Genomic DNA, 22786 nt, shown 5'->3' on the forward strand with positions numbered 1-22786 from the left:
GTGTAATTATTGCCGAAGAACCTCCTTATGGTCAGTGTCTTCTTTAGGTTCCATGGCTTTGCCTTGTGTTTGGTTAACTTTTGAAAACAAATTTTTTTTTTCTTGGTGTGGAAGCACTGATGTTAATGTTGGTAACAACTAACAAAGTATCTTAAGCTCCAAATAATAGATCTTTCTCCTATATAAGAAGACCTACATTGCATATATTTAATTTTAAGGAAAAACAATTTAAGTCTCTCAAATGTAAGTAAACGTATAACAAAAAGTACCAAAAACACTATATCCCAACTAGTCAAAGTCTCCCTAGCTTTCACTTCGATCCTTTAGAAATCCAGACCCTAAATAAGGCTATATCCCTTTCGATTATGCTAGGGGCAGCTTTGCTAAGTCTAGCACTCTCAGAAAGCACTTCTGCTTCATTAGTTAGACTAAGGGAAAGTTCCATTGCCTAATTCATTGACCATGGAAGAGTTGCTGCCTATGGCATTGGATAAAACATTGATAGGCTTTCTTATTTTTAGTAGGTTTAGTGGCTTTCCTTTTCCTTTCACTTTAGTTTCTTCCATTATTTTGTTCCTTTATTTCTTGCTCCTACCCTAGGCTTTCTTCTTCTACTAAGAGTAACCCTTGAAATATACATGAGTACAAGAGGGCCAAGAAGTTACATCAAGGAACTCCCCTACAATCTGAAGACAGAATTCATCAAGTGAATCATTGTCTAAAGTACAAGCATGATCATTCTACAGCTACTAGTTGAGCAGGCATTATCATATTGGACTAATCTTTTTAGGATTAGTGCAGTCAAATCCATGATTTCAGATTTTGGCTTTGAAATAAACCAATAATTTGAAGACAGGTCCAGAGTTTGGGTGGAGCGTTTTGATTTTGCGTCCTCGCTTTCAATGTTGTTCAGCCATTTCTTCCTTCTAATATTGTTAAACTATGGGATCACAATATTTTATACTTTCTTTAGCTTACTTTTTGTTAGATGATATGTAATTTAAAATGGTATCAGAACAGGTGGTTCAGGGAGGTCCTGTGTTCAATATTGTTATTTCCTCCCCATTTTTAATATTGATTTATTTTCACTTGTTTGGTCTTCATATTTCAAGCTCAAAAATAAGGGAGAATATTAGATCCACGAGCTTAAGCTCTTGGGTCAATCAATGATTTAAGATTTTTTTTCCACTCCAACGAGTTTGTTTCCTTGGAATAATTTTTTAGCTAAAATTACATAAATGAGAAGTACATATCTTATTCAAAAAAACTAACAAAAAAAAATCAATTTAAAAAGTAAATTAATTTTGAGAGAGAGAGAAAGAGAGTAGATACCTGACTGGAGACGAGCCAATTAAGAAAAGGCAAACGCAGCTCATGACAGAGTTCTAGTATATCTCCTCCATGGCTCAAAAGTTTGACCGTGTTCCTTCAAAAGTTGTTTGAAAAGATTAGCCAAATCTAACGTGTAAGAAGCAAACTATGAATTTCTTGAAGAGTACAAACAGTTCGATGAAACATAAAACCTATTGATCTGCGTAGACCCATCCAACAAATACATGGAACTTATTTCTAAATGCTTTGCACAATGCAGCCTGAACATCTCCCTTGTGGCATCAATAACATGATCACGAACTTCAGTGCCCAAATCCGTGTACTGAATAGTGGCAGTAATACAATCATGTCTGTCATCTTTCATAACTAATGTCTCTTCATCAAAAATAGCATTAACAACTCTGTCATATATACTTGAGTCCTCCGATAGTTTCATTGTCCGTAGAATGTCTAGACATGAAGAAAAACTGCTCAGTCAAGCTGGCCAATCAATATTCAAATAGAATATACTTTCTTTCATATATAAATATGGTATTACCCAATTATTGCCCAATTATTGCCCAATTATTACCCAATTATCCAATTAATCCTATTCTTCTTACATCACTGACAAATACAACCACATGACTTGAGTGTGAACCTAAACCAGAAAATACTAACTAGAAGATGAAGATATAAATGCATTCTAATTTAAACTAATATCTTGAATAGAGTAATCTGAAAAGAAATTGGTCAGAGAGCACCATGAAGAAGAATTGCCACGAGCAATTTTATAACAGTCAAACCAAGGAAGTGGCTTGTCATGAAAAATGCAATTGCTCCTTTCAAACAGTAAATCTTTTTTTAAAAAATGTAAATACAGCTTCTCACTGATATGATGAAAAGAGTCTAACACTCAAATACAAAATACCAAGAACAATGCACGGAAACAAAACTAGTAATATACATGATCTTTCTCTTTTTATTCAAATGGAAACAAAGCTTTTAATCGATACATGATTTAGATCAGAGAAATAAAAACATTCCAATTCACACAGATACTTTGTATGGAATAATTAGCATAAACTTTAGAATGAAAACACCAAGAAGCCGTCTTTTGAAAAGGAAACCAGCCTCGACTTGTCTAACTTTCTATGCACTTTATCAATCATGGGCGGCCAAAAAGTAACATGTCTCAAATAACCCCAATGGAAGCCCTAAATATAGAAAGGGCATCTTTTCCACGGAACAGCCCATCTTTTCAGCCATAAGTTTCAGCTCATCCTCTTTTCTTTTCTTTTTCTTTTTTTTTTTTTTAATTTCATTTTTTGAAAACAAGACATAACTTATTAAAATAGATTATCAAAATCAACCTTGAGCACTTCGTGATGCTTGATTAGCCACTGCTTGTGTTTAGGGGGAGAAGGCTGGACAGTAACTTGATGAGTTCTAATCGGATTGGCTCAAGGACTGGCTACCTTGTTCCCGGAACTTGTAGCTGGAAAGGTAGTACTAGAAGACTTGACCATCTCTACAAAGGTAGGTCCGTTCGCTGAAAACTGTGGGGAGGACTTTGGGGAATTACCTGAAAACCAGCTAGTGTAATGGACCTTTTCTACAAATTTAATCAGGATGTTACGAAAGGACCACCATCCTTTCAAATTTTCACCGGAACAAACTACAATATTGGAATGTCCTCCTGAATAGGACCAATAGTCACAACTAAGGATCCGTCCGGAATTTGCTTGAAACTTAGAGACTTTTAGCCGGCCTCTATCAAGGTCTACGTGCTTTTTAAAGAAACAGTCAGCTGGAGAGTTAAGGAGTTCAACAATGGCTTCCTAGAACCATCGGACTTTTCTCATTGGTGTGCTTTTCTCATCCTCTTCCACATTGACTCCACACAAGGTGGATTTTTCCCAATTTATCCTCTGCCAAGAGCACCATTCAAAGAGTGCAATTGTATCCTTCAGTTTCGTTAACATGCTTTCATCATACTTACAAAAAAGAAGAGTATTGTCTTGGAATTGAAGAATCGGAATAGGAACCTTCTATTTACCAACTACAAAGCCTTCATAATGCCCGTTTAAACCTAGCTTATTCAAGAAAGTTCCCACAACCTCGCTTACTAAAAGAAAAAGGAAAGGGGATAGGGGAATCTTGGCATTTTTAGGCAGCCCATAATCCAGGATATCCATTTCTAGTCAAAAAAAATTCTGTACATGACTTTTTCAAGGAAATCCCAATCCACACGATAGAAGGCGTTTTCAAGGTCAAGCTTCAAAATCCACCCTTTGTTCCTCTTAGCTCGATATTCTTCCACAATTTCGTTTGCAATTAAGACTGGATCAAGGATTCGCCTACCTTCAGTGAAAGGGGCTGATGATGTTGGCCATAACAGATTTCAGTCTTTCCACTAAGACTTTTGCTACTACCTTGTAATTTGAGGTTGTGAGGCTGATTGGTCTGAAGTCCTTTATGAGGACCGCATCCTCCTCCTTTTGTATTAGACACAAAATATTGCTGCACACAAGCATTGAGCCTTCCATTCTCATAAAAATCTTCAAATAGAGCAGTGAAAGACTCCTTAACCAAATGCCAATGTTTTAAGAAGAATTCAGCCGTGAAACCATCAGGGCCCGGAGCTTTGTTCTTTCCAATGGCTTTTAAAGCCTTGAAGTTTCTGCTTCAGTAGAAGTGGTGGTAAGAGCCACATTCTGAATTGGAGTAATACACGACCAATCAAAGATAAGAGGTATGTATCTTGGCCTTGGAATTTCCAAGAAGACGTGTTTGAATTGGAATGTTTCTTTAAGATAACACTTTTGAAGAAGGAGCCTTATTCATAAGGACAGATTTCTCTTTTCTAACCCACCAAAGCCAAAAAATGGAGGCCCTTTGAAGATAGAGGATCAAAGAAGGCCCTCCTTGCAAAGTGGATTTGGCGTTCCACCAAGAAAAGGAGGTCCTCTGGATATATATAAATCAAGACTCAATATGGTTCCACCATTTCGATTTAAAAACTTTAGAAAATTGTTGCATGTCTAGTAAAAGTCTATGGGATTACATTCTAAAATCAAGAGACCTTGTCTATGGAAATATACAATTTGTCATTGGTAATGGTTCTTCGACATCATTTTGGCATGATTTATAGACAGATTGCAGAACAGTTATCTTAGTCATCCATATACATCTAAGTCTATTGTTACTTTGTTTGTTAAAGAAATTATTAAATTACATGCGTTTCCTAAGTCCATTATGACAAACAACAATAAGATTTCCATTAGTTACTTTTCGAGCTATTCAGGCCTCAAGGCACACAACTCATGCAAAGGACTGCCTATCATCCCCAGACCAACGACCACACAAAAATTGTGAACAAGATTTTGGAAACTTAACTACGTTGTTTCTATGGGGAGAAACCCAAGCAGGGATCAGAGTGGTCAAGTTAGGTGAAGTACTGGCATATCATGTCATTTCACGCTTTAATCTTCTTTTATTAATATTAATAAAGAGACTCCCTTCTGTTTAAGAAAAAACATGTCGTATCACGTTGCTCTCAAAACAAAGTCGTTTCAAATTTTGTATGGTTGTGTTAGATATTATATTAAATTTGCTTTCACCCATCAATTTAAACTTTTGAGTCAATTGCTGATTTAAGATGGTATCGGAGTAATGTGATCCAAGATGTCCTACTCAAACTCTTGAATTGTTTTTTTTTATTATTTTATTTTATTTTATTTTTGAAATGGAGACAAATTTCTTTATTTATGATATAAACTCAAAGTACAAGAGAGTATACATTGAGTGTAATAAAGAAGCCTAAAAAGTAAAAAGCAGGCGGGATCAGAAGGTGCACCCTGACATCTCAACTAGGTTGAAACCCCATTAGCATCAAAACATCAAATCCCAATTGAAACATGAAGCAAAACGGACGAAGTACAGAGGGCCAAGGTTGCATTGTTTATTTCCTCCCTACTTTTTAATCTTGATTTCCACTTGTTATGTCTTCTCCATATTTCGAACCCAAAAGCAAGGGGGAGTGTTAAATATTATATTAAATTTACCTTCACCCATCAGCTTAAGCTTTTAGGTCAATGGGTGATTTAAGAGGTGGTTCCCCTCCAACCTTAGCGTTTTATGGGAGCCAAAGGACTTCAAATGCCACCCTGGATGAGAAGTTAAAAGTGACATTGTTTTGCAGAACCTCAAAAGTTGGGATGCGTACCATTTTGTAGGGTCATTAGGGTTGGAGGAACAATATAATTTAGTGACCACTCGAGAGATATCCATGTGAGATTTGATCGTTCCTAAGATACTATGCATCCTTATGAGCTTATGTTACAGTCTCTTTTGTAATTATCCATTACATCTTAGTTCTTTTCATTGGAGGCCACTTTGTACTTTGTCTCTCTGGACTTATATTTTGTATTCCCTAGTAGTCTTTCCTTTCTTTTCTCGATAAAAGCCTAACTATTCATTAAACAACAAATTTATAATGAAAAGCTAAAATGATGTTCAACAGAAACAAACCCTAAAAAGAAGTGAAAGAAAACTACAAAAATAACCTTTCTTCCTTAGTTTTTTATTTTTCTATAAAGAAAATTTATGCTTTTGGACTCTAAGAATGATTTAGGGTGTATTTGGGTCTCGAGTTTTCAAACTCAATAATTTTACCCTAAGAATTGCATTTGGTAGCATTTTTGGTCCTTTTGTCAGTTTATCTTTTAATTAGTAAGAAAAAAACTAACGAGCATTTATTTTCTATAACAAGAGTACCTTTCCTAATTTTTTAATTAATGAATTTTTAAACAAAATCATTTTTCTCTTCTTTTTCTTTTTTCCTTTTTTCTTTATTCTTCTTTCTTCCTCTCTTCCTTCCATCTGCTTCCATTGTTCTATTCTAAGCAACTGTCATCATCAATCGTGACAATGGCAGACGATGGTTGCTCTGCATGGAAGAAGGGAAAAATGAAAGGAGTGGGAGAAAGAAAAAGGACAGGAAAGATGAAGACCTCCTTTTAACTTTTGGCTTGAAAAAACTTGAGGTCACACTTGAGCGTATACAAAAGACTACAAACCACATAACAGAATAACCAACTTACTATCTAACAATTGGTACTCCATCCTTGGAGGAAAGGCATGCTGGAGAAGTTCCAAGGCTGAAGGACGCTCAGATGGACTCTGAGACATTAAACGTCGTAACAATGATGCTTGTTCAGAAAATTCAGCGACCCATGCAGCTGGCAGGTCTCCTTTCTGCTTTAAATCAGATAGAACAACGTGTCTTTCCATCGCAGTTGCAAAAGGGTGCCAGAGTTCAAAAAACACAATCCCTAAACTGTACATATCAGCCTGTAATCCACAAAAGACTCAACATCAACCAACCATGCCCAGATACATGAAAATATAATTGCCAATTCAAAGTGAACCTAAGTAGAAACTTACTTTTTCATCAATTTTTGGCCATCCTTGTTCAATTTCAGGGGCTGTGTAAAAGTAGGTCCCAACTTGACCAGTACCATCAATTGAAACTCCAGTTGTATCGAGAGGAACACCAACATCCTGATCTAATTGCTCCAGCTTCAAGAACTTGGCTGAAAAAACAGGGACAAGATAGTGATTTAGCTCAAACAGCTGGAAGACTCATGAGCCTGTGAGCACTAAACAGACACGTCAGGAAGACATTATCATCCCAGCGGCTTTGAAAGTGTCAAGAAAAGAGAGGGGTTTGCCATTGCAACTTATGTACATCAAACAACGGTTCCTATAGTTCTAATCGATATTCAAATAGCTAGCAATACAGTGCCATACACATGAAACAGATAAAGATGATTTCAGATCGCAAGATCTTCTGGGAATGAGACCATGATTGCTCCACTCTTTGTTATAGTGAAAAGATTCTATCAATACCTTGTTCCAACAATATCTTTTATTTTTTTGATCTTTATTGGTGCGTCCGGTAGTACCCTTAAGTTTGGTTGGCTTTTGTGTTTGCGTTTTTTGGACTCTGTGGGTCTAATATAATGGTTGTAATTTCAGGGACACTTTCTCGTCTTTTGATCATTTATGAATTTGGTTGTCTACCGTGTTTTATTGGTGTAAAAATAAGCATTCATTTAGTCATTTTAGTTCAATTGGAGATTATTGTTGTAATCACCTACAGGTGTTGGAATTTCCCTTATTTCATTTATCAACCAAAGATTTCTTTATAGATAAAACTTATAAAAGATATCAAAATTTGGGGAAAATTATCCCAACTTAAGGGTACCAGTTATGTTTAATCTTAAGCTTTTAATTTTGTAAAATTGGAATGAGTGATTAGATTTGTTTTGATGATTGTGGGTACGCCAACTTGCACTCATCTTAACTATTTTTTTGAGACAACTCCTTGACCTTATATATTTGCTTTTTAATTTTTCATCATCAACAATTCCAACTAGCTATGATATCTTGTTTTGGCCACAGCAAATGATATCATTTTAATTTTTCACCGTCAACAAATTCCAACAACCCACCCAAGAGACCAGAATAATAAGACTGCAAGAATGTGCATAAGTCTCAAGCTTGCCTTCCTGCATACTGGCCATGTCACTTTTCTACCAGAAGAGTCTTACAAGGAAAAGTAAGCTCACAGTAAGAAAAATATAAGCGTAGAAAGTTAACATCGCATTGAAGGACATAAATCATACCAAGACCAAAATCCCCGATTTTGATATCATTGCGGGCATCAAAGAATATGTTACTTGGAGTTAAATCTCGATGAATGATCCCTTGTCCGTGTATATGTGCCAGACCTTCCACAATTTGATGGAATAAATGCCATGCTAATTCTTTATCAAAATGAGTATATGATTCAAAAACCTGGCGGAGAGTCCTTCAAACAATAGAAAGGAGCAAGACAATAATGTGGACAAAAAATTAATGCCAATAAATCCATTTTAAATAATCCAACAAATAGCATCTGACTAGCAATACGGTGAAGACAGTTACAACAAAAAAAAAAAGAAGCAAGCAAGAGACTGCAATTAGTAAAGAACAAATATTATAAACTAAATGATGTAATTCAAAGTTGAAGCTAATTTCCAAATGAATTCTCTGCCAAAAATGGCTAAGAGATGGGGTATTTATTGAGAGGTTTGAAAGTTTGTTACAAGGTAGTTATGGGGGAGTTGTTACAAAACAGTTAGGATGGTTAGGGAGTTAACTAATCAGAATAGCTGATTAGTTTTAACTGTATTAACTATCTTTATTCTACTTGTTACATCATTCCACCCCCTTACAATGGATTCACCCATGAGTGCATTAGTCAGCCATTGTGAAGCCGTCTGGTGCGTGGTATGGTTTTAGGTCAGCAACGTTAAATACTGGGTGTATATGTAGGTTCGGCAGTAGTTCTACTTTGAAAGCATTATCTCCATACTTCTCTAGGATGCGAAATGGGCCAAGCTATCTGTCTTTTAGCTTGTTGTAGGTGCCGGTTGGAAATCTGTTTTTTCGAAGGTGAATCATTTCTAAGTCGCCTTCAGAAAAGTTGGCTTGTCATTCTTTTCTTGTCTTTTGTTCTTTTATAGGAATTTGCAGTTTGCACAAGGTGATTGTGGACTTCTTTATGGAGTTTTTCAATGTTCTCTATCATGCTTTTTGCTTCTTTATTGAGGTCCACAGTTGTGGGGAGTGAGGCAAGGTCAAAAGTTAACCATGGTTGTTTGGTGTATACAATTTCAAACGGGCATTTGCTGGTTAAGCGGTTCTTCGTATTGTTGAAGGCAAACTCGGCTTGTGCAAGAGCTAGATCCCACTGCTTAGGTTTTGTTCCACTTAGACAATTAGGTTGCCCAATGTTCTGTTGGTTACTTTAGTCTATCCGTTTGTCTGTGGGTGGGCCATGGTATTGTATTTTAAAGTTGTGTCAAATTTCTTCCGTAGAGTTCTCCAAAGTGGCTTAGGAATTTGACATCTCTATTGGAAACAATGGTTTTAGGTACCCCATGTAGGCAAACAATCTCTCTAAAAAAGAGGTTGGCTATGTAGATTGCATCAACTGTCTTCTTGCAAGCTATGAAGTGAGTCATCTCGCTGAATCTGTCTACTACCACAATTACTGAATCATAGTGCCTTTGAGTCTTAGGTAGCCCGACCACAAAGTCAACTGATAGATCCTCCCAAATAGAGGTTGGAATAGGTAGTGGTGAATATAATCCAGCATTGTTGCATAAACCTTTAGCTCTTTGGCAAAGAGGGCATCCCTTTACGAAGTTCTTTGAATCTCTCCTTAGTTGAGGCCAGTAGTATCTTTTGGAGACGATTTCAAATGTTTTATCTTGCCCAAAATGTCCAGCTAATCCATCGGAGTGAGCTTCTTTCAATAGAGCTTCCCGTAGAGAAGTGTGAGGGATGCACAATTGTTCTCCTTTGAATAGGAAGCCGTCAACAATGTGGTAGTCATCGGTCTTCAAGTAGTTAGAGCATTTGTACCAAATGTCTCCAAAGTCAGTGTCTTCTTCATATAGACAAGGGAGGTGTTTAAATGCCACAATTTCTGAAGAGAGAAGTGTAAGCAAGGAACTCTTTCTGCTGAGGGCATCGGCTACTTTATTTTCTTTACCAGCTCGATGTTTGATCTCAAAGTCAAACCTTTGTAGGAAAGAAATCCAGCGTGCATGCATTCTGCTGATGTTTTTTTGACATCGAACATATTTTAGGGAGAAATGGTCGGTTATAAATACGAACTCCTTGGAAAGTAGGTAGTGTTCCATTGTTTCAATGCTCGAACAAGGGCATATAATTCCTGCTCATAGGGACTCCAAGTCTGTCTAGATGGGCTTAGTTTTTGCTAAAATATTCAATTGGATGTCCTTGTAGAGATAGGACAACCCCAATTCCTGTGCCACAAGCATCATCTGCTACTTCAAATGGTGAAGTAAAGTCTGGTAGTTGCAATATAGGACTGGAAGTCAACTTTCTTTTGATGTCATCGAAGCTTTCTTGTTGTATTAGGGTCCATTTGACGTTTCCCCTTCTCAAACAATTAGTAAGTGGTGCTGCAAGTGAGCAGAAATTTCTGATGAACTTCCTATAACAGGAAGCTAAGCCAAGGAAGGCTTGTATCTCTTTAATGGAAGTTGGAGTTGGCCAAGTACTGAGTGCTTCAATCTTTTTAGGTTCCATTCTTATTCTTCCTTCCTTAATCATGAACCCGAGAAAGGCCATCTCCTTTCATAAGAATGTGCACTTCTTATGGTTGATGTATAAGTGTTTTTCTGTTAGGACTTGAAAGAGTTTTCGTAATCACTGTTGGTGTTGTACACGAGTATATCATCAAAATAAACTACAATAAATCTGTTGAGGAAGGGATGAAGCACTTGGTTCATTAGCCTCATGAAGGTGCTAGGAGCATTAGATAGCCCAAAGGACATGACTAGCCATTCGAATAAGCATTTGTTTGTCTTAAAAGTTGTTTTCCATTCATCCTCGGGTCTAAAGCATATTTGGTGATAGTCACTCTTCAGATCAATCTTTAAGAAAATGGTGGTTTTGTCAAGTTGGTCTAAGAGATTACCAATGCGTGGAATAGGAAAACGATACTTTACTGTGATTCGGTTAATGACTCTATTGTCTAAACACATTCTCCAGTTGCCATCCTTCTTTGGTGTGAGTAAAGCGGGTACAGCACAAGGGCTCAAACTCGTTTTGATATGTCCCTTTTTTTAGTAAGTCTTCAATGTGGTTGTGGAGGATTTGGTATTCTTCGAGGCTCATTCTATAATGAGGTAGATTTGGTAGGGATGTACCTGAAATAAGATCTATGTGATGTTGTATATCACGAAGAGGTGGTAGTCCCTCGGGTTCTTTCTTTAAGTGTGGAAATTCATCAAACAGCTGCGGTAAACTTTGGTTCCACAACCTTAGGTAGTTCTTCTTTGGACTTATGTTGACAATCAGCCCTAGAAGATCTTGTTCTCTTTCTTTGAGTAGCTTTTTCCCGCTAACAGTAATTAATAGATGCCCTTCAGTTTTATGGTGTTTTGCTCCTTCACCATGTCTTTTTGTTAATGGGGGTAGAACTACTTTCTTTCCCATCCAATGGAATTCATATGTATTTTCTCTCCCTTTATGTAAGGCTCGAGTACCATATTGCCAAGGTCTTCCTAGAAGAAGGTGACACACGTCCATCTCAATGACATCACATGCAATTTGATCTTTACATCCACTCCCAATGGAAAGAGGGATTGTACAGATTTCGTTAACCATGGCTTCTCCTCCTTTTTTCACCCATGGATTTGGATGAGGTTCAGCTTTCAAATTCAAGGTAGTCACTAGTTTCTTTGCCACAAAGTTCTCCCTACTGCCGCTATCTATGATCACTATTTAAAGCAATAAACACGAAATCAAGCTTAATGGAAAACCCGAAAACCGAGAGAAAAACCACAATGTTCTTAGTTTTATTATTTTTTGATAATCATACAATAGGTACAAGAGGGGAATAAATAGAAAAGTACAAAGAGATAAAAAAGGAAAGAATATTTAGGGTAAATCTCCCCAATTGGCTAAACCCACTAATTCTAACACTCCCCTCAAGTTGGGACGTAAATATCAATGAGGTCAAACTTGCTAACACAAAAGTCGAAGTTTGGTTTGAGAAGTCCCTTCGTGAAGACATCAGCAACCTGTCGGCTCGAAGGGAATTACGGAATGCATATGCTCCCACTGTCAAGTCTTTCTTTGATGAAATGTTGATCAATCTCAACATGTTTAGTTCTATCATGTTGAACTGGGTTGTTAGCAATACTAATATCGGCTTTATTATCACAAAAGAGCTTCAATGGAATCTCACATTCCTGAAAAAGATTAGACAGGACTTTCTAGAGCCAAATTTCTTTACATATTCCCAAACTCATAGCTCTATATTCAGCCTCAGCACTGCTCCTGGCCACAACACTTTGCTTCTACTCCTCCAAGTTACAAGATTGCCTCAAACAAATATACAATAACCGAAGGTAGGCTTTCTGTCAACAACAGATCTTGCCCAGTCCAAGTCAGTATATGCCTCAATGGTCTTTCTGTCTATCATTCTAAACATCAACCCTTTACCAGGTGTCGTTTTTAAGTATCTTAGAATTCTTTTGACAGCTTCCATGTGTTCCTTATAGGGAACCTGCATAAATTGACTAACACTCACAGCAAAAGAAATATCAAGACGAGTATAGGATAAGTAAATCAATTTACCCACAAGACGCTGATATTGTTCTTTATTAGCTATAACTTGATCATCAGAGTTTTCAAGTTTACAGTTGAATTCAATAGGAGTGTCAGCAGAATGACATCCCAACATACCTGTCACAGTTAGCAAATTAAGGGTGTATTTTCTTTGAGACACGGAGATGCCTTCTTTAGATCTAGCCATCTCCATTCCAAGGAAATATTTCAAATTTTTCAAATCCTTGATTTCAAATTCATTACCCTTTCTCTGTTTAAGTCGACTGATTTCTACCTGATCATCTCTAGACAAAACGATGTCATCCATATAAACTATGAGAACTAAAATCTTCCCTGTCTTTGAAACTTTTGTAAATAAAGTATGATCACAATGTCCCTGACTGTACCTTTGGGACTTGACAAAGGTAGTGAATCTATCAAACTATGCTCTCGGTGACTGTTTTAAACCATATAAGGATTTCTGGAGCTTACAAACCTGCTGATCAAACTGGGCTTCAAAGCTAGGTGGGAGGCTCATGTAGACCTCCTTTACTACATCTCCGTTCAAAAAAGCATTTTTAACATCTAGCTAATTTAGAGACTAATCTTTGTTTACAGTAACAGAAAGAAGGGCTCTGACAGTATTCAACTTAGCAACAGGAGAAAAAGTTTCTGAATAATCAACACCATAGGTCAAAGTAAACTCTTTTGCAACTAACCTTGCCTTGCGTCTATCAAGTGTTCCATCTACTTTGTATTTGAGAGTGAACACCCATTTGCATCCCAAAGGCTTATGTCCCTTAGGTAGAGCACAAATCTCCCAAGTGTTATTCTTTTCAAAAGTTTTCATCTCTTCCATGACAGCATTCTTCCATTCAGGACACTCTAAAGCAATGTGGATATTTTTCGGTATTATGGTAGAGTCAAGACTGGCAGTAAAGGCTCTAAACTATAGTTAGAGATTCTTGTATGACACGTAATCAGAACTGTCATTCTCACTCATTGTATTATTAGTGCAAGGTTCAGTAGGATTTTCCATACCTTGATCTCGAAGAGGTTCAGAGTCTTGGACTGAAGTCGGCGGCTGACTAGTAGGGGACCCGACTTCCTTTCTAAGATTTCTCCTGTAATACGTTTTCCAAGGAACTTGGTTTGTGGGTAGGATTATAAGATGAGGATTAATATCAGACACGGTACTAGGAATAGGTTCGATAAATTCAAAGGTGTTGTTAGACTCTTTACTCATACTCTCCCCCTGAAGATGGCTAATGGAAAAATAGGGTCAGTCCTCACAGAAAGTAACATTCATAGTGACAAAGTATTTTTCCTAGACAGTGGGTGAAAACATTTATAACCACCTAGTGAAGGGGATACCCAACAAACACACAAGCCTGAGCCCGAGGGGTAAATTTGGTCTGATTAGGGCCAAAATTGTGGACATAAGCGATACACCCAAACACACGAAGAGGAACCTCAGAAACAAGACGAGTAGAGGGGTAGGACTCCTTAAGACATTCTAAGGGAGTCTGAAGGTGGAGGATACGAGAAGGCGTTCTATTGGTTAAATGAGCTGCTGTAAGAGTAGCCTCTCCACACAGGTATGAAAGAAATGAAATGGAAAGCACAAGGGAACGGGCTACTTCCAGAAGGTGATGGTTTTGTCGCTCGGCCACTCCATTTTGTTAAGGAGTGTAGGCGCACGAGTTTTGGTGAACAATCCCCTTAGAGGCTAGAAATTCACTAAGGTTATGGTTTTGGAATTCTCGACCTTCACTCCGAAGAATAACAATTTCGTTATGGAATTGTGTTCCAATGGTGTGATAGAAATTTTAGAAAATAGAGGAAATTTCATATTTATCGGTGATAAGGTAGACCGAAATAAGACAGATATGATCATCATTGAAACAAACCACCGTTTCCCATATGAGGTGGTGACTTTGGAGGGACCCAAAACGTCACTATGGATAACGGTAAACGGTTGTATGGGTTTATATAGTTGAGAAGGAATAGAAACCCGATGGTTTGTCCGAATGCACACATCACAAGATAACGAGGAAACATCTATCTTAGGAAAGAGATAGGGAAACAAATATTTCATATAAGTAAAATTCAGGCGACCCTACCGAAAATGCCACAACATAAAGTCATGTTCAGAAGTGCTAAAATAGGAAACTAGTAAAATAGTCCTAGAGATACTACTTCCGGAGGTATCATCATCAAGGATGTAAAGTCCCCTACTATGTCGGGCAGTGCCAATCGTCCTCCCCGAACTCAAGTCTTGAAAGCAAACAAATTCTGGTAAGAAAGTAGCTTTACAATGCAGCTCACAGGTGATCTTACTTATATATAACAAATTGTAAGAAAGCTTAGGCACATGCAAAACATTCTGGAGAGAGAAACCGTCAAAGAGAACTATTTGTCATTTTCCAGCAATCGAGGCTAAAGAGCCATCAGCTATCTGAATTTTCTCATTACCGACACAAGGGGTAAAGAGACAAAATGCTCCGAAAAACTTGTCAAGTGATTTATGGCCCCCGAGTCCAAGATCCAAGGATTCTTCCCATCATCACTAATAAAGCCGAGGGACTGGGACATACCTGACTGAGCAATGGCGCTTAGAGTAGGAAAGCTAGTCTGGCTAGCAGTAGGGCCAGTTGGCTGAGAGGTGCTTGTAATCTCCCTAACATCGATATGCCCTAAGTTTTGTTACTCGTTAGAGGAACATTTGTTACCTCTTGAGGGCCATCCGTGGAGTTTCTAAAACTGATCCTTGGTATGCCATTGTTTCTTGCAGTGCTCCCAAATGAGAATTGGTTTCTCGTTATTCTTTTCATTATCATGGGTAAGGATCGAGCACTAAAGGCAACAGAGTTAGTTATATAATTTGAAGGCACATTAAGACGCAAAATTACCGGGTTCTTGGAATACATCAGTAGATCGGTTGATTTAGATTATGCCAAGGATGCACCTACTTCAAAAACAGCTCTCCTGTAGGTTTGGTTAATCCCGAGACCACAAACATACGACTGTCCATAACCGGAGGGTGTCGATGACTCGCCCGCTTCAATCCCCAATTGGTTATGGAGTTGGTAACCCCCGTTCCTACAGAAGAAAGATTGTTGTAAAGGGTCGATGGACAGATTTGCATTGCTGTATAGATTTGACAGTTTTGCAGTTTCCTGTCCGACGGCGATGGGCAGAGCGTGCGTCGGCGGAAGATCGGAAGGGTGAGATGGTTGGACAAGCGACAGCGAGTAGAATTGAATGGGATGGGCAGTGAGATTAACGGACGGCGGAGTGTGGGCCATGCGCCCGACAAAGGCAACGCGTGAGGTTGTTTCTGGCCAGAAGGTTGTGCGGACGGCAGCGAGGGTTAGCCCATTGCGATAGATTGGTGGCATCTAAATCCTTTGGAGTAGTTTTTCTATATGATGTCAATGGCGGCAATGGCAACTTCTATTTTGGTTTGGTTTTTTCCTAAAACTTTTCTAGGGTTTCGTTGTTGCTTTGCTCTGATACCATATTAAAAGCAATAAACACGAAACCAAGCTTACGTGGAAACCCGAGAACCGGAAAAAAAACCACTATGTTTTTAGATTTATTATTTTCTGATAACCATACAATAGGTACAAGAGGGGAATAAATAGATAAGTACAAAGAGATAAAGAAGGAAAGAATATTTGGCGTAAATCTCCCTAATGGGCTAAGCCCACGATTCTAACAATCACATCAAATACTCTTCCATTTATTGTGCACCTTGTTTTGAATAGACTATGGCACTGAGGATTTTTCTCTTCTTTTGCTCTTCTTTTGGGGCAATGAGTACCCTTTAGATGACACAAGAGATTCTATCTCCATCATCAACTTCGATTAATTCAGTTTCTTCTTCCATTTCCTTGTTGTTTTCGCTCATCGAATCATCTTCTTCATCAGCCAATGCTATGGTTTTTCATTGGGGGCAGGTATTAGACAAGTGACCAGATTGGCCACATAGCCTAATGAGGGTCGAGTGTAGTTGTTTTGGGCCTTGCCTTTGTTCACAGCTTCCTTCTTTTTATCATTGGCCAAGTCTTGAATTTCAACTTCTTTTCCTTTTGCTTGTGCTGAAGTTGAAGGTTGATCATTTGCTTTATAGGAATAATTCGACCTCTTAGTTGAGGTTGCCTCCCAAGTTGTCTTCCGGTTTAAATTCTTGGTTCGAATAGCATTCATTTCTTCTACTGTTTCTACAAAAGAGATTGCTTCAAATAAGAAACGAAATGGTTGTAGCTTCACCTTTTCTTTGATATCAAATCGAAGACCCCCTACAAATCTTGTGATTTGATGTTCATTTTCACTCAAGTTGGTCCTTGCACTTAGGCGATGGAACTCCTCTATATATTTAGCTACTGATCGCGTACCCTGGCGGCAGTTCTGGTCTGATTGTACAAGGTTTGTTCATAATTTGGAGGTAGGAATCATGTCTTCAATAGCTTCTTCATTTTTTCCCAAGAGGAGATGGGCTGCTTACCACATCTTTGCCTATTAATCTCAGTTGATCCCACCACACCGAAGCATCAGCTCAAAGCTTTAAGGCTACTAAATGGACTATCTTTCGTTAGGGAGTATCCATGTAGTTAAAGAAGTTTTCAGTGTTCTTCACCCAATCCAAAAAGGATTCTATATCGCGCTTGCCACTATATGTTAGAAGATCAATCAATCATGGTATACTTCCTTTCGCTTGCCACTATATGTTAGAAGTTCCAAACGTTCCCCTATTCATCGTCACTTGAGGAATCATCTTTTTGAAATTCTTACCATGTTTCTTGATTTTCTTCTTCAAAATACTGTCGCCGATCATCACGAAATTTCCCTCTATGGATGCCCCATTGATTATTGAAGTTCCTCTGATTTCCTCTTGCTCGTCGGCCTCTTCTATTGCAAAAATTGTTGCCGTTCAGACCATTTGCTTCAACTCCCGGTGCCGCTGATGGTTCATCCATTCGTCGGTTAAGAATTTCAAAACTTTCCAGCATTCTATCAAATTTGTTATGACGTTCTTCCCAGGAATCCTCGACGGCCAGCAAGCGAATCGTTGATGTCTTTGGAGAGAGGGCAGCGATTTCCTCTGCTTCTTTTTGCTCACAGTCATCCCCCGCAGCTGGGTTTACTGCTCTCCAGCCAGCCATTCGTCCCTCAAGATCGAGGCTGCTCTGATACCACTTTGATGTAACTCAAAGTTGGAGTTAATTTCCAAATGAATTCTCCTCCAAAAATGGCTAAGAGATTGGGTATTTATTGAGAGGTTTGAAAGTTTGTTACAAGGTAGTTATGGGAGAATTGTTACAAAACAGTTAGGATGGTTAGGGAGTTAACTAATCAGAATAGCTTATTAGTTTTAACTGTTTTAACTATCTTTATTCTACTTGTTACATCACTAAACTTAGTCAAAATTCACATTTATGTTAACCTTTTGAGCCTCAATCATATTGAGCTTTCTATGAATTGAAATAAAATCCTCACATTCTGAAAGAAAAAACACTAGACAAGGCCCATTGTATGGTAGATGCAAAAGAAGAAGAGGTTGCAAAACTTAAGAAAAGTTCTACCTAGGGCAATACTCCATTTGGATATAGAGATATGTTGATTCCATCTTATTCTCATGTTCTGCATCAGTCGCACTCACACCTTTATAGCTGAAAGTAGAACTCAATGGAGTCATCGAACCCCAAGCCGCCTCACCATAAGAGTCAGAAACTCCAATTTCATACCAAGCCTGAAAGGTTTGAATATTAATTTTACAAGACCATTTATACTTGAGAAAGCACTTTATGGAATACCTTTTCAACTAAAGTGTAAAGTACATAGTTCATCATAGAAAAGGAAAACCTTCTCTGGAATCTACATGAAAGATAAAAAACTAGGACTCCTTTGGGATTAATATTTGAATATTTAACTCAATGAATATCTCTATGTACACCATTGTAAATTATCTCTTTGTATTGTCGATTCATTTTTTTAATGAAGAGCCTCGTTTCCTTTTTTAAAAAAGAAAAAAAGAATATTTAACCCAGTGCTTTAACACACAATGGTGTGACATCTACCTATACATTCTACGCTAAACATTTTCTCAACTAGATGAAACACACTATCTACAAATGGTGTAAATTGTGATGCTGTAAAACTCCATTTTCGAACGTGTGTAGGAGGAAGAGCACAAGTAGAAATATAGTTATGAAGGGTTTTAAGTAGTGGTTTGGAAATGTTTGAAAAAGAGTTCCAACTATCCAAGTTAGTTATGGTGGTTTTTCCTTTTATAAATCGTATTTTGGTATTTATGCATTGTCTTATATTTTGAGTGGTCTAAGATATTTTGGGAGAGAAGATTGATCCTCTCAAATTAATCATCGATGTAAGTTTTAGATTTCATATTATTTAAGGGATTCCTATCAAATACTCTCCCAGCAAGTAAAATGAATCTCTCAAAGTAGTGGAAGCATTAAATAATGTCTCAAAGCACTACTTGTAATACGAAAATAAATTTTTAGAACACTCACCTGATAATACCGAACTACATGTTGATGTTGCAAACGGGAAAGAGTGGCCACCTCCCTAATACCTCAACAAAATAAATCCATGAACATATTTCACAAAGTATCAAACTACGAAATAAAGTTGTGAATGAAGTATGAAAAGAAAATAAATAAAGTTGTGAATGAAGTATGAAAAGAAAATAAATAAAGTTGTGAATGAAGTATGAAAAGAAAATAAATAAAGTTGTGAATGAAGTATGAAAAGAAAATAAATAAAGTTGCGAATGAAGTATGAAAAGAAAATAAAAGGAATATTTGGATTTGGCAAGCTCTCCTTATCCTTGGTATAGTACCAAGCTACAATGGTGATAGCTTTAACATAGTAAGCAAAGACCACTCCAGCCAATGTGTTCCTATTGCAACATCCAAGAATATAGATAATTACCAATTTGCTCCCGTGGGTGTGGCATCTCCCTCACAATTATATGAGAATTATCGTTTAACAAAGTCAGAAAGGGATCTTCTAGAACATCTCTCTTCAAAAGAGTGTACATGAAGAGCTCCTTGACAATGTTCCTGCTCCCCTCCTTCAATGTGCAGACGACACACCTTAGTCTTTTGCAAGTTTGATGAAGTTTGCTTGAAAACTTAAAAAAAGACGCTTGAAATCTTTTAGTGGTGTTCCGGGCAAAAGATAAACTGGGAAAACTAAGCTACATGTAAAATTAATATCGAGGAAAGTAAGATCTCCTTAGCGGCATTCATGCTGAATCGCAAAATAGAAAAACTCCCTTTGATGTGTCTAGGTCTTCCTTTGGGAGGATATCCAAAAAGTGTTCACTTTTGGCAGCTTGTTTTAGACAAAGTATAAAAGAAGTTAGATAATTGGAAGTGATTCAATCTTTCGAGAGGAAGACTTACTCTTTGCTCATCAGTGCTCTCCAATCTTCCCACCTACTACATGTCCACAATCCTCATGCCAGAAAAAGTCTCTAATTCCATTGAAAGATCCATGAGGAACTTCTTTTGGTAAGGAAACAAATGGTAGCAAGTTGGAACGCCTAGTGAAATGCGAATTAGTTTCCAAATCCCAAGGAAAGGGGGGCCTGGGGTTGAACAAGCTGAAATTTAGAAACATGGCTCTTCTTGCCAAGTGGGGATGGAGGTTCATGGCAGAACAGAACTTTCCACGGTGTAAGGTGGTTTCATACTATTCATGGGAGTAGCCTCTTTCAATGACAGACAAGTGGCAAAGAAAATTCAAGTTTAAGAAGCCCTTTGATAGATTCTAGACAGTGGCCAGAGTAGAAAGGTTGGCAGTTTTTAAAGTTGGAAAGGGTGACAGAATTCTGTTTTGGTTGGATCCGTGAATGGATAGAATTGCTTTGAAGACCAGATTTTCAAGACGGTACAGAATTGCTAATGTAAGAAGACTAAGGGTTAATTGGGTAATTAGGTGATATTCAAGGTTAATTCCTCTTTTACCCCCACTTGTAATAGAACTCTATAAATAGGAGTCTTCTCCTATTGTATGAAGCATATTATTCATTTCTAATAAAAGGTTCACCATCTTGGTTCTTAGAGGGTTTCTCCTTGAGGTTACTTAGTCTACATCAATTACCCTATATAATTTTCTATTTTGGGCCAAGTCACATAAAATGCAACAAAAGATTTCAAGCATGTGGTCTATTTATAATTTTAAGACCATCTTAAGTATAGTTTTTTTTATGTGACTTGGCCCATATGGAAATTATGAGAGATTTACCCTATATAATTTTCCATTTTTATCTCATTGTAGTGTTCTATTTATTCTCCCCCTTTGTACTTATTGTAATTATCAGAAAATAATAAGAACAAAAACATCGTGGTTTTTCTTCCGGTACTTAGGTTTCCACGTAAATCGGTGTTTTGTTTGTTTATTGGTTTCAATAGCCCTTAATCCAAAAGGCTTGGTTTCAGAACATTGGGGCACCTCCACTTCCTTTTGGTCTCTTAATTTTAGAAGATTGTTGAAGGAGGTTGAAATCTCTGATTCAACTTCTCCTGGGCTCCTTGGAAACGACAAGATTATTCGATATTAAGCATAAAAGAATCTGGTCACTGGAAACTAATATGGTTTTTTCAGTAAAAAGCACCAGGTTACGGTGGTCATTACAACAGTTACAACTTGCAGCCAAGAAGAAGCTGCCACTTCAAGAGTTTTATAAGAGAAGTTACAATATCATCAAGCTATCAAACAATTTGAACATCTTATCATCCACTAAATGGGTTAGTTTACTCTTTCTTTTTCCTTTTTCGACAATAAAAGGGAAAATAAAATGCAACAAAAAAAAACTATACTTAAGATGGTCTTAAATCACTAATTGATCCAAAAGCTTAAACTAGTGATAAAGGTAAATTATTTAATTATATATCATTTAATACTCCTTCTCACTTGTGTTATGGGCGTAGAAGGCCCAACAAATGGAAATTAATTTTAATGGGGGAGGAAACAACAATGCAAGGGCTTGAAACACAAGACCTCCCTAGATCACCTGCTCTGATACCATCTTAAATCACTAATTGATCCAAAAGTTTAAGCTAGTGGGTGAAGGTAAATTGAATTATATATCATTCAACACCAAGGTATATTCTCTAAATCTCCTCCAGTCTGAGTTTACAGTTAACTATCCAGCTTTAAATCTAACTTGTGAACTGTGAGTTTCTCTTTGGTTGGTTTCGACATTCTACGATAAATTCACTGTACTTGTAGATAAAGAGTGAATGCCCTGATAAAAGTAAGAATGGACTTCATTGTCAAGACTTTAGGCATTAAAAAGATTGCATCTAAATTCCCTACTTTGGTAATTCGAATTAGTACCAATTGACTTCGAAGTAAAGTTTCATGTTTCTTTTGCATTGTGTTTAGCCGTCATATAAATCCAGTAAAATGGAATTTTCATCTGATTTTATAAATAAGAGACGTCCACCAGGTAGAGCAAGAATGGATTCTCCATCCCCCTACACATCCCCATTTAATTGCCCATTTCCGTAAAATTCCCTCCTAAATTTTGTGGGGATCTGGTTTCCTGTTTCACCTTTTGGTTTTTCCTTTTAAAAAAATAATAAATTAAATGAATTATTTTGAAAATTTGTCAATCAAACAGTTAATTTCTTCCTAAAATTTATCATTCATATGGTTAATTCCCCACAGAGAATCCTATTTTAAAAAGAAATTTCTTCAACCTTCTAATAGAAACAAGATAATATTATCTATCAAGTTACCTAATTATCTATAATTACATACATACATATAATTTAAATGTATAACCAAGTTATCTAAGTCAATTAGGCAATACATCTTTTAATTTTAATTTTAATTAATTAATTATAGTAGTAGTAGCAGAAATAAATAAAAAGTTAAATGAAGTGGGGTAGGAGCAGTGACAAGGAATATATTCCTCGTCCCGTCTTCAATTAGCTCTCATTCCTCACTTGTTCCCTGCCTACATGAGGATTCCCCGCCATATTAGGGGTGCATCCTCGCAGGGGAAAATGCATCCCTACTTGTAAACTATAATGACTATACATTTTGAAATAATTATACCTTAAGATGCGATCATTGACTGGCAATATTTTGTCCTTGAGGCGAATTTTTTTCACAGCATAATGTCGCCCATCTAATTTATTCTTGCACAATACCACGTGCCCAAAACCACCATGACCTGTAACTCAGAATAGTCATTAAGAAAAATATCTCGCTACATTAATAGAAAGAAAGAAAA

The 22786-nt window shown here is 37.2% G+C and overlaps 1 protein-coding gene across 10 annotated transcripts in view; it reads right to left on the minus strand.

The window, feature by feature from the left end:
* Positions 1–22786, minus strand: part of LOC103488674 (eIF-2-alpha kinase GCN2) — a 67937-nt gene that overhangs the window by 16533 nt on the left and 28618 nt on the right. For all 10 annotated transcript variants that reach the window (XR_007819700.1, XR_001762530.2, XM_008447517.3 and 7 more), the window contains 8 exons: positions 22609–22726; positions 19047–19101; positions 18099–18265; positions 8004–8188; positions 6760–6908; positions 6417–6666; positions 1524–1782; positions 1333–1426 (listed from right to left, as the gene is read on the minus strand). Coding sequence is in view for 8 of the 10 variants with exons in the window: in XM_008447517.3 (XP_008445739.2) it covers positions 1333–1426; positions 1524–1782; positions 6417–6666; positions 6760–6908; positions 8004–8188; positions 18099–18265; positions 19047–19101; positions 22609–22726 (1277 nt within the window). In the remaining 2 variants the exon portion in view is untranslated. The remainder of the gene's footprint in view (positions 1–1332; positions 1427–1523; positions 1783–6416; positions 6667–6759; positions 6909–8003; positions 8189–18098; positions 18266–19046; positions 19102–22608; positions 22727–22786) is intronic.

Source organism: Cucumis melo, chromosome 3 (genome assembly GCF_025177605.1).
Source record: "Cucumis melo cultivar AY chromosome 3, USDA_Cmelo_AY_1.0, whole genome shotgun sequence".
Lineage (NCBI taxonomy): Eukaryota > Viridiplantae > Streptophyta > Magnoliopsida > Cucurbitales > Cucurbitaceae > Cucumis > Cucumis melo.